This window comes from Euleptes europaea, chromosome 4 (genome assembly GCF_029931775.1).
Source record: "Euleptes europaea isolate rEulEur1 chromosome 4, rEulEur1.hap1, whole genome shotgun sequence".
In the NCBI taxonomy this organism is placed as follows: Eukaryota; Metazoa; Chordata; class Lepidosauria; order Squamata; family Sphaerodactylidae; genus Euleptes; species Euleptes europaea.
This window is the reverse complement of record NC_079315.1, coordinates 66,553,469-66,571,246: the sequence shown is the minus strand read 5'-3', so window position 1 is coordinate 66,571,246 and position 17,778 is coordinate 66,553,469. Positions and strand designations below refer to the sequence as shown.

Sequence of the window (17,778 nt, the reverse complement as noted above, 5' to 3'; positions counted from 1 at the left end):
ATACAGCCTATAATGCTCTAGAACATCTCCTCTGAAGATTATACGTCCAGTACCATGTCAGTAAACTGTAAGATTGCACATTCAGAGGAAGAATATCTCCAAATATGTTTCACAACTGATGTAGGTCATATTGGAATACTGATGCATGACATACAAGATTTTTAGAAAACTGAACATTTTTAGAAGACCAAAATACATTTTTACAATAACTGAAATTTAATGCACACATAAACTATATAGTATGGTGGATAAAGAGGTTTTTCTCTTAAATGGTCATGTAATATAGCTGTAGTAATAACACGTTCACCTTTTGCATAAGTTGTATTTTAACAAATTGAAACTCAGTCCTCCTCTATTGTACAGGAAAGGCACATATTCCTCATTTATGTAGAATGTCTGTCTGGGGAGGGAAAAAAAGTCCATGAAGAATACCCATATACAAGTTCATTGGAAATAGTATTCCAAACATTCTTTATCTTGGGAAAGGAGCAAATGCTGTGTGGTAATCGCCAAGCAGAAACTGCATTTTTTCCTTTTCCACCTTTAGAAACTTGAAATTAGGAAAGCATCATAATATGTGCCTTTAAAGACAAGACTGGTTCAACGCCTAAAGGGGTGCTGTGGACTGGCAAGGTGGCAGGGATGTGGGAGGAGGCGGCAGGTGTCGCTTGCCTGTTATCACCTCCTCTAATGCTGCCTCGTGGGGGCCAAGGTGGTCTGCAGAGGCACTTTAGCACCCTGCCAGGATTATGCTGGAGCAGCAGCAACACAGGAGATGTATGCATCTGGTACATGAGTGGGCAGCCACATTGCTGTGACCGACAGCTGCATTCTAGGGAGTTGTCCTGGTCATTGAACCCTGTGATTGACAGGGAGTTCAAATGGAATGCTAAGGATGACAGCTGAAAACTGACAGTTGAGAGTTGACTGAGTGAGTAGTTAACAGAGCTTAGAGATGGTGGTGTGAGCTGCGAGCTGTCTGGTGGAGGATTCTCCTCTGGAGTGAAAAGAAACATTTGGTTTAGGATCAGAAAGGATCCATAACCAGTTATCTAGGAAAATAGCTCCAGGGTTGATAGTTTCATTTGAACTCCCTAAGTGTTTAACAGGAAATAGCTTTGTTGAAAGGAGTGATCCCAGGCCAGTTTAAAGAAGAAACTGAGAAAGTGTGGGGTGCCCTGGGTTCCATGATGACCACTGCCACCTTTCTGGTGCTCACCAAGTAAAATGATGACAGTGGCCTTATGTAAAGCCTTTGCAAATATCTGAGTGATATTTTAAAAGCACAGTGGGACTTATTTATGACTAAACACAATTGGGCTCCAAGGCTAAAATGCTTAATGTATCTAAGTGGAACTTCTACTGAAGTTACCAGATCTTCCCAGTTTGAATGTATTTTTATAATTCAAGTGGAAGCTGATGATAAGATCGCTGCATCAAATTCTGGTCACTTTTCAAAAATTGTTCATGTTCCTTTCGAAATCTAGCCAGAATCTCTTACTTTATGAATGTACAAGGAGCTCTCGCCAGCTCTTCAGCACCAATTACTGTTATTACAAATTATAATGCAGGTTAAAAATGGCTTGGCTCATCTAAAAGGGATAGGCAGGAGAAAAAGCATTTTTTTTCTTTCCCCTTTGCATAAGTATGTTAGATGCCTGCAAAATGAAGACAGATACTGCCAGATGAAGGTTTCATAGTTAGCTCAGTGTGTATGCAAGAATACATTGTAAACAATATGTTCATTTTAATCAGAGCTGCCTGAAATATTGAAGAGCTACTATCAGGGCTATGCATAACCCACCTCACACCCTGACGTTGTGTGACTGTCGTCAACTCCTGCACACTACACTTGATCTTAGCCAAAAGGCCGAGAAGCGATTCAACTCCTGCAGCAGCCATTTAGTGGTCATGCCCACCACCCACTGTCAGAATTTCAAAGGTACATGCAAGCTCAAAAGGGTTGGGGCCCCTGCTGTGTACAGTTTTGGATGCTGTGTCCCTACACAGATGTTGCAGAGTTGGAAAACTTGCAGAAGAGGACAGGCAACATGGATGATTAAGGGATTGGGGCACCTGTCCTATAACATACACTAAAAAGTCTGGAGCTTTTCAATTTAGAAAAAAGATGACTAAGGAGAAACATGATGGAGGTTTATAAAATTATGCATGGAGTGGTGAAAAGTAGCTAGAGAGAACTCTCTGTCTCTCTCCCTTAATACCAGAACCCAATCACACCCAACGGAGCTGTTGGGCAACAGACTCAGGATGAACAAAAGAAAGGAAGGAAGAAGAGTTGGTTTTCATATGCTGACTTTCTCTACCACTTAAGGCAGAATCAAACCGGGTTACAATCACCTTCCCTACCCCTCCCCACTCTGTGAGGTAGGTGGGGCTGAGAGAGCTCTAAGAGAGCTGTGACTAGCCCAAGGTCATCCAGTTGGCTTCATGTGTAGGCGTGGGGAAGCCAACCCGGTTCACCAGATTTGAGTCCACTGCTCCTAACCACTACACCATGCTGGCTCTCTTTACTGAATGAGTAATTAAATTGTAGAATTAATTGCCAGTGGTGGTGTGAAGGCTTTAAAAGGGGATTAGACAGATTCTTAAGAGGATAAATTAATAAATGGCTACTATCACAACAATTAAAGAAAACTTTCACTTCCAGAAGCAGTAAACCTCTGAATACCAGTACTAGGGAAGGTTTTGTCCTTTATGCCCTATTTGTTGGTTCTCTTTGGCACCAGTTGGCCATTGTGTGAAAATAATGCTATACTAGATAGACTTTTGGTCTGACTCAACAGGGCTCTTCATATGTTCTTATATTTGACATCCGCCCAAGGAAGGCTGCAGAGGAAGGCATTTCTTCTGCAGCCCCCACCTTGGATCTTGCTGAGGGAAGGTCGTGGGAGATGAAAAATTAAGGCCATCACAACTTGAGCCAGACCTGTTTAGAGGTGTTAGTTGACAGTTTCCATGAAAGCAGATTTTGTATTCAAATGAACTACAATTAATCACTTCAATATTCCCAATGTAACACTTTTTATATGGCTTCATTCCCATGCATATTTAACTCAGTGGCATTGTGCAGTGTCAGGCTGGCCACCTGATAGATGTGTATACAAAACTCTAGTTATCAATAAGGAAGTACTGGTGTGTCCGAAATGTAGTAGGGGGAAATACTTAATGCTCTTTGTAAAAACACCATATAATTATAAAAAGTAAGAATGTTTTGTTCGTATTCACTCTCTTGAATCAATATTTTCTTAAATTTTTTTATAAAATCATCTCCTGGGGAAAAGATGGCAGCATAGTCTTAACCTACCTTGATTTATCACCCAGATATTTCAATGCTACCTGTGTGATCACCACATTAAAAAAAAAAAAATTCCTCATACTGTGCTTACCAAAGTTTAGTTCCTTTGCATACATTGTCAACTTGACCATTCATCTACTTCAACCACAAATGGTTCTTTCACATCTATTTTCCCACTGTTTACAATTATACAGTCTTGGAGAGGGCGGTCATGTTCATCTGTTTGCTGCAGTTCTATGGCATGTACCACAATCTGAAAATCAAGGAAGATATGTTTTTAATCCAGCAAGATTATATATCTTTTCTCAAACAAACAAAAGAGATGTTCACTGACGCCTACTTTTTTGGAGCCGATATACATGTCTCTCAGCTGTATTCCCTCCCCCGCCCATAAAAAGCCCTAAGGATACAGACAATCTGCTTCTATATTCCTGAATGCAAACTAAGAAAAAGCCTGGTGCAGGAAGTGATTAGGGAAAAACACATAATGTTGGATCCTATGGACTGAAAATAAAAGGAAATAACTGAATGAACTTCTTCCTTCTGCCTGTAGTTCCTCTTTGTCCCTCAAAAGCTGCTACTGAGGGTCAAGGATCCTCAGGCCAGAGTGGGACACAATGAGTAGGAGAAGAAAATGGCAAAAGACACCCTTGCCCTGTTATATGAGCTCTTGTGTAAATGGAGGAAGAGTGCATGAAATAATGTGTTTGTGGAGGACGATGCTTTCTAACAACTATCTTTTGTTGTAGCTCCCCACCCCCACCCCACCCCTGCTTCCCATTCTGTCCCCAAGGGTCTCTTGACCCTCAAGAAACTGCGGAGGGAAGGACATCCATTCTGTGAAATCTTTCCATTCACTGTGCACCTGAATTTGAGAAAGAAAAAGATGCCTGATGGACTGCCCTGCACAAATTAGTCCATTGTCTAGGTATACTGGTGCAGGCTGAAACATGTGCCGAAGCACGTAACATAAAATAGAGACCTGAAGCACTAAAACAATACACGTGCCCTAGAATCAGACTAATCTGGGAGTAGTTTAAGGCAGTACTAGCTGCACTTAACACAAACCTCACAGGTAATTTAAAAAATCAGTACAGGGACATTTTAGGGTACAGCATCACTCGTTGCCACAGTTAGCCTGAGGACACAACAAAAATATAAACACTCTGAACCTAGCAACATATTATCCATCTTTGGGCCCAGGAATACTGCATTATGACAGCATCTACTGGACTACCTATTCAAGTCTCCTAAAAACAAGTAGTAGAGATCTGCCAACTGGGCAGATTAGAAGTATATTTCTGTAGGTCATTTTTTAGGGCGGGGGAGAATGGGTTAGGTAAAGAACACAACTTTCTACCAGTGTTAACGGACTATTCTTCACATAACCATACACCAGAAATGCAGCAGATTAGACTTCTAGGTATGTTTTTAAGACCAACAATAGTAGAGCCAAAGTACTGGACACGAATAACCATAAAAAACTGTTGCTATGGGGAAATTTACCATTCCATCAATGACTTTTCCAAATACTACATGTTTTCCATCTAACCATCCAGGCCTTGTCACAGCAATGAAGAACTGGGAACCATTAGTATCTGGGCCAGAGTTAGCCATGCTGACCCATCCAATACCATAGTGCTTGAGTTTAAAGTTTTCATCAGGAAACCGGTCTCCATAGATGCTCACTCCTGGGAATCAAGATAAGGTTATGAAAAATCATCAGACTACCACCCTAGCGCAAATCCAAATGTGAGTACATTGTAGTAGGTATCATGAGTAGGTATCTCATGCCTAGCCTCCCAGTACATGGAACAGAGTGCTGGATTCAATAATCCTGTACTCGGATCTGAGCATGTAGAACTCAACTTGCATTTGCACTCATATGACTATGCTTCTGCCTTTTAGTATTTTTTTAAACATCGTTTAACACCAGTAATAAAACTTTATACATCTACACTAAGTAGCAAGGCATCAGCACTGAATGTAGTACGGAGAGGGACCAAGGGTCATACCCTCCTAAGGATCGCATGGACAGGATCTAACACAATGACTTACTTCCAAGTTTGAAAAAAATGCATAAATTTGGGCTGTGTTGGTTCAGACAAAAATAGGACTTGAGGAAGAAAGGGAGATTTGCTCCATTTAGGTTACTTGAAGCTAAAATCTTTAAGTCCTGCAATCCAAAACAGCCAATTTTTTACACTAACCACTTACAAGATTTTCAGAATTTTAACTTCCACTTTGAAGCGTGAGAAGTACATAGGGAATTTTTTTTTTCATAATGGCACAATGATGTATTTACTTACACTAGTCGAGGAAAGGTAGTTCATTGATGCTAGATGAGAGAAGGATTATGAATCGTGTTAGGAAAGTTAATTTGGTGGTTCAGTTCAGTCAAAGACTTATTTGTTCTTATTTCATTCTATAATAAAAGACTCTAATGGCTACATTTCAGATATTGCCACTGTGCTGTAAGCCTTTTGTCCTTTAGAAAGGAGATCAGACACAAGACTTCATATTTTTAAAATTCATAAGAGACTAAAATAGTCACCTCCTGTGCCATCTCCAGCTGTGAAGTCACCTCCTTGAATCATGAAATCTTTGATAACACGATGAAATTTGCTTCCTTTATACCCAAAACCTTTCTAAAAGAGAGTTAAGAATGACAGTTGCAGTTTTGCCAGGCGTTATACAAAGTAAAGGAAAGTTAAATAAAATATTAAATGTTTCAAAGTGCCAAAGTACTGACAACCCAGTTTCTCCAAGGTAAGCATGTTAAAAAATGCAGCCTGCCTGCCATTCTCCCTCTCTCTATATATATAGCATCTAAGATATTCCAGTATTTTGGCAAGACAGAATAAACTTGCAAAATAAAATTACTTTGGACAAGTCCTGTCTGTCACAGTGCAACAACAGTGCATAGAGCGGCAAGATGCACAGCCTCGAGATTATACAATAAGCAGCTTGGTACATGTACAGTTCACCAACTAAGGTTATGTAAAAGGGCAGGAGGTACCTAAAGCCCTGTTCCTATAATCAAATAACAATGGCTTGGATTCCACCTAGAACTTTTTTGGATATAAAAATGAGAGCAATTTTCGCTGATTGCTCTTTTCCACAGCAAACAATTGATGGTCCCCTAAATGATGGTCCAGGAGGACAGGGGATTTTCAAGAATAGGAGGGAGGAGGGAATCAGCAAAAGTCACATACCCCTTCTACCCATGGATATTCTAGATGGAATCCTAAAGGCCAGTTGAGCTAAAATGCAAGCTCCATTCCATATGTATGCAGTTAATCACCACACAGGTCCACCAATTTTAGCAAGAGCAGCAAAGTATCAGAAATGTAAACCCCTATGGAAGGACTATTATACGGGACTGCTTTTATCCATATGTACATATCAAGCCTGACTCTGGCAGAACTGGCTGTCTGCTGTGTATCTGACCAAGCGGTGCATTTATAACTATGGTAGCTCGAGGTCATGTGCCAGACACATGGGGGATTGCAAAGAAATGAAATCATTATGAGCACAGAGCAGGGTTTTTGTCCGTTGCAGTTCAGCTATATGAGCGCCTTCCCTAAAGAGGCCTGCCAAAATCAAACATGACAGCATCTAGAAGTCTGAATCCATTCTTAATTAAACTAGTATCTATGGCATTGTGCCCGGAACAGTGGGGAAATGGGGTGTTTTGTTTACTGGTTCTTGACATTATTTTAAGGAATATCTTATTACATTCAAGAAAAAAACACCTCCACGCAGGTTAAATTTAATGCATTTGCCATACAACTGCACAGTTGTATAAGTCAGACCCAAATTTTTATCATACATACTGAGGAAAGAAGTAGGGAGAACAAGAGATGAGATATCTCTCTTGAGAAGAAGCACAACAGACAGAAGAAATAACCACAGCAGTTTTCAGTTTCAAAATAAAATCATTTCATAAAAAGAAACTGCTCTGGTGTTTTTAACTTTCATCTTTTTACTCAAATATTTAAAAATACAACTTACTTCTCCTGTTGCAAGTTTAACAAAGTTTTCTACTGTCTTTGGTACCACTTTCCCAAACAATCCAATTACAATTCTTCCAACATCTCTGCCACCAATCTGTATGTCAAAGAATACCTAGAGATTTTCAAAAATAAAACATTACAAATATGATAGAACATGAAAGATCAAAACATAATCAATACACATATCTCTAAGCTTTTCAAGAAATTTAGAGCCTTACTTTTAAAGACTGTGATATACAAGGAATTTGGTTACCAACCTCAAGGTGGGACCGGGAGGTCTGCCAGAATTAAAGTGATCCCCATACTCCAGATATCAGTATTATTATTTAGTCTTCATCTTTTTTTTCTTGTTGCAATTTTTCCAGATTAATTCGATTGGATTATGATCCGCCAAAGTCTTTGTTAAGATTTCTGCTTTCCTAACTTTTGTAATTAACGTTTTTGAAATGTAACACATGTATATTCTTGAATATGATTGGTGTCTATCAGAAAAATATGTAAAATCTGTTTCACCTGGATGAAGTGCTCTTCAGCCTTTTCCCAATTTTAAAATTTCCACATACATGAACACATTTCTGGGTATTTTTCCTCCAATATTTTTACATTTGTCTTTTTGCATCTAACCACATTAATATCTCAAAAAAATAAAATCTTTCCTTGTGTAATAATATTTGGTAAAAAAATTCAAAAAAATCAGTTTTAGAATTATTAGGAGCATATATTGACACCAATGTCCATACCTGTCCTGCTGGTAATCTAATCTTCAAAATCAAATACCGTATATACTCGGGTATTAGCCGACCCGAGTATAAGCCGACCCCCCAAATTTGAGGCCAGAAAAGGGAATTTCTTATTGACCCGCGTATAAGCCAAGGGTCAATAAGAAATTCCCTTTACCGGCAATGCTGTGCTCTAAAATGGCGGCCGCCATTTTAGAGCGCAGGGGCCCCCTGCCGGCCATTTTAGAGCGCAGGAACCTCCTGCCGGCCAAGGAAGGCCCCTGCCGGCAGGAGGAATGCGCCCGGGCGCCTGAGCGGCAGCGGAGCGGCCGGCAGGGACCTCCTGCCGGCCAAGGAAGGCCCCTGCCGGCAGGAGGAAGGCGCCCGGGCGCCTGAGCGGCAGCGGAGCAGCCAGCAGGAACCTCCTGCCGGCCCAGGAAGGCCCCTGCCGGCCGGGTAAAGGTTCGCGGGCGATGGCGGCGATGATGGCGGTAAGTTCCCCCCTCCCCTCCCCCACCGTATTGACCCGCGTATAAGCCGAGTTCGGCTTTTTCAGCCCTTTTTTTGGGCTGAAAAACTCGGCTTATACGCGAGTACATACGGTAACTTCCATTTTGATCTTTTAACTCTTCAAATACTTCCAAATTTGTGTTATGCAACCCTTTTTTTTGTTTGTGTTAATGCTGTATATACATTACCTAATTTTTTGCAATTTAATATATGTTCTTGATCTTTTTAAATTTGAGTTTATTGGGCACATAACATATCTGGTTTTTGTTTTTTTTAGTTGATTTTTTTTGAATGTTTAGAAGGTGAGTTTAATCTCTTCAAATTTACAGAGATTATTTTTAATTCATTCATTTCCCCCCACCCTTATTTTTTCTTTTCTTTATCCTCCTTCCTCTTCTCTGGATGTGGCTCCTGCGACTTCTGATTCTGAGTTTTGATAACAATGCTTGTAAAAGCAGCTTTACTTGTTCGGTTGTTATTATTTTTCTACCTTTTGTCAGAAATATTTCTAATCACAAGAAATAACAGCATGTAGACCAAACTTATCTCTGTATTTCACAAAATAGACATGCAATAGATACAAGATAAACAAAAGCACCTCACTATAACTATCTAATTACACGATACAAAAACAATTGTACAAACACAACAATACAATGTGCACTGTGAGTCACACCCCTTTAGAAATCCAAGGCAAACAAGACGCCAATGATGGCTGTTATTGAAGAGCACAATGCTTCATATTAAATGAGAAAACTCCTCCATGTTTTCTGTGCAGCATGAGAAACCCAGCTGGCGAAGGATACTTCTGGCTCATAACTGTTACATAGTTCAAGGACTTAATAAAGTAGACGTGCTGCATGTCCAATCTGTACTTATCTTGCTGGGGTAATGAAATAATAGCCACAAGATGATAAAGGCAAAGGAACTTCTGTATCTTCTGGATACAGAATTGGAAGCTTCATTTATTGAGAGAACCCTCGGTGGTCTACAGAAGATTTTTAGGCTGAAAAAGCCTTATGGTGAAACGTGACCAAATACCTGGGATACGCGTTCCTTTTGCTGTGAAACTGAATGGAGCAGTTTCAAGGGGTTTGGGGAATTTTCCAATCAGTTTGCTTGCCGCAGAGCAGCAAACCAATTAGGAGGCAACCCAGCTGTGCCATCCCCAGTCACACTGCTACCCACCCCCCTTAGGACTGCTCAATAAGACTGGGCTAAGAAAATCTTTGTTGCCATCTGCTGTTTCTTCTCGGTATTTTTTTTCTTTTTTATAAGTAGGAAGAAAAACAGAAAAGTGTTGTTTTCATTGTTAATTGCCAACTGTTAATTGTTAGACAACACTATCTTTTTTATTTTATCAACTGTCAACTATATTATACATTGTGAACTTTTGGGGTTTCATAACTATTTTAAAAAACTATATCTTTCCTTTTCTATAACTATATTTTATATCTTAGATAATAAAATAATAATATTATATACCAATATTTACTAACTATACCGTTTGCAATTAAGGCAGCAATTGTTTATATAAAATTAAGGTAATTATTATTTATATAAAATATTAATCTGTTTGATTAGATAGTCATATGATTATATGGACTAGTGAAGACTTTAATCAACTACTGATGAAGGTTAAAACAGAAAGTGCCAAAGCAGGATTACAGCTGAACATCAAAAAGACAAAAGTAATTACTACTGAGGTATTACACAGCTTTAGGGTTGACGATGAACAAACTGAAATTGTTAAAGATTTTATATTCCTTGGCTCAATTAGTAACCAAAAGGAAGACTGCAACTAAGAATTAGAAGGAGACTGACTGCGAAGGGCAGCCAGGAAGGAACTAGAAGAGATTCTTAAATGTAAGGATGTGTTTGTTGTTGGCAACCCATATTTAAGATAACCTCCTGGTGATGTATCATGATCAGATTTTTGTTAGTTGAAATCCCATACTCTGTTAGCCCTGACCTAGATAGCAGGCTAGCCTGATCTTGTCAAATCTCAGAAGCTAAATAGGGTCAGCCCTGGTTAGTACTTGGATGAGAGACCACTAAGGAATACCATGGTTGCAACAGAAGTAGGCAATGGCAAACCACACCTGAACGCCTCTTGCCTTGAAAACCCTACGGGGATCACCATAAGTCAGCTGCAACTAGACAGCAAAACAAAAAATCCTTACTACAATGTATGGGTGTGAAAGCTGGACAGTGAAGAAAGCTGACAGTAAGAAAGTTGATTCATTGAATGGAGCACTGAAAAAACAAACAAGTGGGCTGTACATCAAATCGAGCCTGAATTCTCTCTAGAAACTAAAATGGCTAAACGAGGTTATCCTACTTTGGTCACATTATGAGAAGACAAGATTCACTGGAAAAGTTGAAGGCAGCAGGAAAAGGGGAAGACCCAACATGAGATGGATTGAATCAATAAAGGAAGCCATGGACCTCAGTTTGCAAGACCTGAGCAGGGCTGTTAACGATAGGATGTTTTGGAGGCCATTAATTTATAGGGTTGCCATGTCAGACACGACTTGACAGCATTAACACGCATAACAACACACTAGTATCTCCCCCCTCTCTCCCTCAAATTATTTTGTGAAAACAGACAGTAACGTAGACCTAGATGTCTTTCACAAGAGTCTGTTATTTTATCTTCTGTTTCACAAAGTTCAGGCACCACTTATTGTTTTCTTTGTATATCTGAACCCTCTATGCTACCTGCATCACCATTAAAGAAATGTTAGATGAACTAATTATGTAATAAAGCAGCAAGTTTCAGCAAGTGAGACTTAAGTGCCCTGTGAATTCTGTAGAATATTAATCACTGCTAACTCACCGGGTCAATTTTATACATTTTGCGGAAAAAAAATTCTTATTTATAAAATGATGCCTAGGGCTGGATTCAAGCTTCAGTCATGTCCTATTACCTTGAAAGCAAAACTCAGAGGAGTATGAAATTGAGATGAATGATCTGTGTTAATTGATACCAGAATGTCAATCTTCTTTCACGTTTAAGGCAAGATTTATACTGGACTGATCTCATAGAACCCGTTCTCCAAAGCAATGGCAAGAACAGAACATGTCACAAAAACATAACACAAAGGGAGAGGTGGCAAAGCAATGAGATGGTCCAGCTTTCAGGACAAAAACATCTCTCAGCACTGGAGTCAGAGGTAGGGTCAGCCAATCTCATCAGCTCACATGGCTAAACACTGCCAAACTGATTGCATATGCTAAAAAATGGCACGAACATTATATTAAGAAAGAAACATAACAATATGGATTCAAGTTTTCAGGCCTTTCATTTCGTAAAAAGTAATTTAAAAGTCTTGGGTTTCTCAAGACTTGGTGTTGATAGGGTGCCTGTTTAAGCTCACTAGTTATTGCAACTACTACTGATATAAGGGAATCAGAATACTTTCCAAGGTCTATAGATCGTCAAAGGGAAGACTCCGGGCATTTGCTATCTTCTGCTGCAGTTCAACTAGCTGAGAAAGAGATACACACAGGTAACTATTGTATATGAAATCCAACGTATGTTCTACTTGCCTAGCATAAATATCCACAGAGGATCTGCACATGTTGAGGATTTAATAAGAATTCAGTCTTTATAGGAACAAATTAGTGTGTTGGTACTAAATAATGGTGGAACTTATTGTAATGGATTTGTTCCTGCTCCATGTCTCTCCCCTTTTTCTCATAATGTTAAGAATATACAATGATGTCATAGCACAGTGAATTGACCTGTGACCTGTCCTGCTTCATATTATTTGCTATCAGTTGCAGGGGAAGGGGAAATATGTTAAAATATCATGGCACTCATTGCATTAATAGGAAAGGGGGGGGACATGAAGCAGCACCAGCTCTGAGTCTCCTGCAGAATCTTATTACACAAAGAGAGAAGGGCATACATAGTCGGTCCTATGGTCAGGGAAGAAAGAAACGCAGAAGACAGTCTGGGTTGCCTCCAACAGGGAACAAAATCTATGTAAGTAGTATTTACAATGGACAACTGTCAGCTGCAGTGTGTGTTTCTTCTTCTGAGCACTGATCATTGATTGAAGGCTACAGCCAGACCAAATTGCATCAGTGGGAATGGAATAAAATGTTTAACATTGACCTTACCAGCAGAGGTTACTGGAGTTTGGCACTAGTGGGACAGATGGAACCCTATTTACACTATGTGTACACTCATTTGCCTCTTCGTATTATACTGCAGGAGTGTTCACATTCACCAAAAAGTCCAGACAACCTGAGTCATCTTTTCATGAGCCTAATTAGCTCGATGTTTCAACATTGTCATTATCAGGGTGAAGGGAACCCAAATCAAAGGAACTGGTTGCCCACGGCATCCTTCCAAGCAGTAGGCAAAGGCCAAAGCTATCCACCCAACCCCCGCCTTCCATCCAGCTCAGCAAGAAGTGTGTGTGTGTGTGTGAAGTGCCGTCAAGTTGCAGCCGACTTATGGCAACCCCTTTTGGGGTTTTCATGGCAAGAGACTAACAGAGGTGGTTTGCCAGTGCCTTCCTCTGCACAGCAACCCTGGTATTCCTTGGTGGTCTCCCATCCAAATACTAACCAGGGCTGACCCTGCTTAGCTTCTGAGATCTGATGAGATCAGGCTAGCCTGGCCCATCCAGGTCAGGGCCAGCAAGAAGTAGGGAGCAGTAGGGAGCCCTTAAACCAGGTGTACCTGCATAAAATCCTGCCACTTTTTCTTTCAAACCTATCTGTGAAAACATTATTATAAGCAAACCACTACCCGATTGCTAGCTATGCAGCACATAATTTCCCCTTGAGACAGGATTTGGAAGTATGCAGACAAAAAATTTGAGCCACTCTCGCCTCCTCTGTTTCTGAAATGTCTGAAGCAGTTCTTAACTGGAGATGTCTGAAATGTCTGAAGCTGGAGAGTGAGCATGGTGTAGTGGTTAAAAGCGGCGGACTCTCCACAAGAATCCTGCTGGGTGACCTTGGGCTAGTCACAGTTCTCTCAGAACTCTCTCAGCCCCACCTACCTCACAAGGTGCCTTTTTTTTGGGGGGGGGAAGGCAACTGTAAGCCACTTTGGGACTCCTAATGGTAGACAACAGCGGGGTATAAAAACCAACTTCTTCTATTACACACATCTGGTACTTGATGTTGATAGTGTGATGCCTTGGATTGTATGAAGTAGCCAGAGGACTGTTAAACAGAGCTATCAGCTTTACATTCACGTTTGTTCAATACTGTTCCTTTGCTTAAATATCAAGAGGGTTGCGTCTTCAGCAAACATCTAGAGTTTGTGTTACCTGCCATGAAAATCATGAATCAGGTCTTGAATGCCAATCCAGATGTAAAGTCCAGCATAGTCGCATCAATAGGTAGGTAAGCCAGGCCACTGGCTAGTATCTCCAGGAGCTTTAGGGGCAGAGAGGGAGGGCACAGAAATGACTAACAGCATTGATTCCAGCTTAAGCTTTTGTGAGTCCCAGAGCTCATTTCATCAGTTGCATAGAGTGTCCGTCCAAGTAGCTAAATTTATCCTTCAGAGTTCAAGAAACAGAAACGGGAGTGGAGACCCTCGATACATCTGAAGAAGTGAGCTCTGACTCACAAAAAAACTTAATTAAACTCTGTTGGTCTTTAAGATGTTACTGAACTCATTTTATTTTGCTACGACAGAACACGGCCATTGCTCTGGAATTTGTAAAGTTTCATAAGTAACACAGACGTTTCTAGGACGTGTGCCACCCAGCACACAGCGGATGACAACGTATAGCCTCCCTGTCCTGGAGAAGCACAATTGAGACTTCTCCTCAAAAACTGGAGGGGAAGAGACGGTCTGCACGTCAAGTTGCTGTTATATGGGTACACCCTCGCAAAGGAGCCCACATTTTTCGGGCCGCCTGCATCTTTCACCGCAGCAGAACCCCAACAAGTACTAACTTGCCGGGATAGGAATGCAACGCTTAAGGCCAGCTCCGCTTGCAGAATTGCTGTCAGGCATACAACCGTTCGAAGCACAGGAATCCTGCCTGGAAAGAGAGATTCCCAGTGGGTGGCCGTGTTAGTCTGTCTGCAGTAGTAGAAAAGAGCAAGAGTCCAGTAGCACCTTAAAGACTAACAAAAATATTTTCTGGCAGGGTATGAGCTGTCGTGAGTCACAGCTCACTTCTTCAGATACAGCTAGAATGTGCATCCATCTGTTTTTAGTAGAGGAGAGTGAATTCAGACAAGCATTAGTATGTAAATGTTAACAGTATGTAAATGTGAATAGCAGGTGTGATGGGATGTGTGGTATGCAGAAGAGTCTGTGATGTCCAGGGGAGAGATGGGTGTGGAGAAATCAGCATTGGTAATGAGCCATGAATGCAAGAAGTGAGCTGTGGCTCACAAAAGCTCGTACCCGACCAGAAAATATTTTTGTTAGTCTTTAAGGTGCTACTGGACTCTGGCCCTTTTCTACTACTGCACGAAAGCTCATACCCTGCCAGAAAATATTCTTGTTAGTCTTTAAGGTGCTACTGGACTCTGGCCCTTTTCTACTACTGCACGAAAGCTCATACCCTGCCAGAAAATATTCTTGTTAGTCTTTAAGGTGCTACTGGACTCTGGCCCTTTTCTACTACTGCACGAAAGCTCATACCCTGCCAGAAAATATTCTTGTTAGTCTTTAAGGTGCTACTGGACTCTGGCCCTTTTCTACTACTGCACGAAAGCTCATACCCTGCCAGAAAATATTCTTGTTAGTCTTTAAGGTGCTACTGGACTCTGGCCCTTTTCTACTACTGCACGAAAGCTCATACCCTGCCAGAAAATATTCTTGTTCGTCTTTAAGGTGCTACTGGACTCTGGCCCTTTTCTACTACTGCACGAAAGCTCATACCCTGCCAGAAAATATTCTTGTTAGTCTTTAAGGTGCTACTGGACTCTGGCCCTTTTCTACTACTGCACGAAAGCTCATACCCTGCCAGAAAATATTCTTGTTCGTCTTTAAGGTGCTACTGGACTCTGGCCCTTTTCTATTACTGGAAGGAGAGAGATGGCCAGCCTAAAACCTCCCCTACCAATCAACGGCACGCTGGACCCAGCTTGTGGACAGAAAGGGAGATGGTGATTCTCCCCGGCTGCCAACGAGTCTCCGAGCGACCTGGGGGGGGGGGGGATGGGACCACAGGCCTTTGACACACACACACACCCCCGCCACAGAAAGAAGGGTCCGGAGGGCTGTTTCGGGCTCCCCGGTTTGGAGCGGGCCACAACCCCGGCTTTTCTCCCCGGCGGGCTCATAATAGTCACCTTGGCGGTCACGGCGGGTCCTCTCCTCCTGAAGCCGTCGGCCCCGGGGAGGCGCCCCGAGAGGCCCAGCAAGGCGCACAGCAGCGCCAACCGCCCCAGCGCGCGGCCCGCGCCACCGCCCATCCTCCACCTTCCACCTTCTCGCCCCGCCCCCTTCGCTGCTAGGCCGAGGCCAGCGCGGCAGAGAGGAAGGCGGCCGCCCAACTGACACTGTGGCAGGAGGCGGGGCGACGCGCGAAGAGCCTGCAGGCGCGCGGGAAGGGAGCGGCCCGGCCCCGCCCACCTTTCTGGCTCCCCTTTGCAGGAGGCGAAGCGGAGGCCGCCAGGGCGGCTCGGCCGAGAACGAGGCTGTTCGTCGGGGGCCCTGGAGGCGCGCGCGGGTGGGCCTGGGCTCTGCCGAAGAAGCAGGACTACAAGAAAACAAAAGTAACGACTACAGGAGAATTACGCGACTTTAAGGTTGACGATGAGGAAACTGAAATTGTTCAAGACTTTCTATTTCCTTGGCTCCACCATCAACCAAAAGGGAGGCTGCAGCCAAGAGACTGGGAAGGGCAGCCATGAAGGAGCTAGAAAAGGTTTTGAAGTGTAAGGATATGTCACTGGCCACCAAGACTAGACTAATTCATGCCATCGTATTCCCTATTACTATGTATGGGTGTGAAAGCTGGACAGTGAAGAAAGCTGATTGGAAGAAAATAGATTCCTTTGAAATGTGGGGTTGGAGGAGAGTGTTACGGATTCCGTGGACTGCCCAAAAAACAACAACAAAACAGTGGGTTATAGATCAAATCAAGCCTGAACTGACCCTAGAAGCTAAAATGACTAAACTGAGGCTGTCGTAGTTTGAGACGACAAGAGTCACTGGAAAAGACAGTCATGCTAGGAAAAGTTGAGGGCAGCAGGAAAAGAGGAAGACCCAACAAGAGGTGGATTGACTCAAAAGAAGCCACAGCCTTCAATTTGCAAGATCTGAGCAAGGCTGTCAAAGATAGGACATTTGGGATAGGACATTTCATTCATCGGGTCACCATGAGTCGGAAGCGACTTGACGGCACTTAACACACACACACTGCCGCTCTCGAGATGCACCTTTACCCCATCCGAATTCTCCAAACTCAAAAATAAGCCCCCAATGCAGAGTTTGGAGAATTCAGATGGGGGAAAGGTGCATCTCGAGAGCGGCAGAGCCAAGGCCAAACCTCTTGTGCATAAATGTCTAGGGTGCGGGGATTTCTGTGGCGGGAAGTGCCGGGGCAGCTTGTCTTAGCACACTCTCCGAAAGCCCGTTCTCACCCTGGAAGGGGCCCTCCTTCTCTCCAAGGGGTTCAGGCTAGTTGCAGACTACTGTCCGTCCATACAAGGACTACAGCGGCATTTGTAGGTTTGCAAGCCCCGGGTTGGGAAATACCTGGAGATTTTGAGGGCGGGTTTGGGAGGGGAGGGACTTCAGTGCCATAGAGTCCAATTGCCAAAGCAGCCCTTTTCTCCAGGTGGACTGATCTCTATTGGCTGGAGATCAGTTGTAATACCAGGAGATCTCCAGCTAGTACCTGGAGGTTGGCGACCCTAGGCATTTGGGCTGTGCTCTCTCTCTCTCTCTCTCTCTCTCTCTCTCTCTCTCTCTCTCTCTCTCCCCCCCCCCCCCCGCATGATTCCCTTGCATGGGATCAAGAATGAGAGCAGAGAGGATGTTTTCCCCCTATCCCATAAGAGTAGAACTCAGGAGTACCCCGACAAAATTGATCGCTGATGAGTTCAGAACTGACAAGGCCTCTGTGCCCTGTTTGCTGGCCCAACAGAGCGACTGGTCAGTAGCTGTGTGGAACAAGATGTTGGAACAGATGGACCAATGGTCTGGTCTAGTGGGGCTCTTACATTCCATCACACCGCTACAACCCAACCAAAAATCATATGAACACAAATCACAGCC

General features: G+C 42.6%; 1 protein-coding gene across 2 annotated transcripts; it reads right to left on the bottom strand.

Annotated features, from left to right (window-relative positions):
- Positions 1-374: 374 nt before the first annotated feature.
- Positions 375-15,968, bottom strand: PPIC (peptidylprolyl isomerase C). Of its 2 annotated transcripts, none has more exons than XM_056848016.1 (6): positions 15,846-15,968; positions 7,331-7,444; positions 5,871-5,964; positions 4,823-5,007; positions 3,408-3,569; positions 375-400 (listed from the first exon to the last, which is right to left on the bottom strand). In XM_056848016.1, the coding sequence occupies exons 1-5, from the start codon at positions 15,966-15,968 to the stop codon at positions 3,435-3,437; spliced, it is 651 nt and encodes a 216-aa protein (XP_056703994.1). In that variant the 3' UTR covers positions 375-400; positions 3,408-3,434. The 2 variants fall into 2 exon arrangements, with proteins under 2 accessions (XP_056703994.1, XP_056703995.1); XM_056848017.1 differs by having other exon boundaries at positions 375-396.
- Between the last annotated feature and the right edge of the window lie 1,810 nt (positions 15,969-17,778).

Bases quoted from the DNA above. Each gene is read 5' to 3' on its own strand.
- PPIC (XM_056848016.1), bottom strand. From the start codon at position 15,968: ATGGGCGGTGGCGCGGGCCGCGCGCTGGGGCGGTTGGCGCTGCTGTGC. The intron at 5,965-7,330 runs GTAAGTTGTATT...ACTCTCTTTTAG, and splicing joins TTAAACTTGCAACAGGAGAA to AAAGGTTTTGGGTATAAAGG. The intron at 3,570-4,822 runs GTAAATTTCCCC...CTTGATTTTCAG, and splicing joins GAAAAGTCATTGATGGAATG to ATTGTGGTACATGCCATAGA.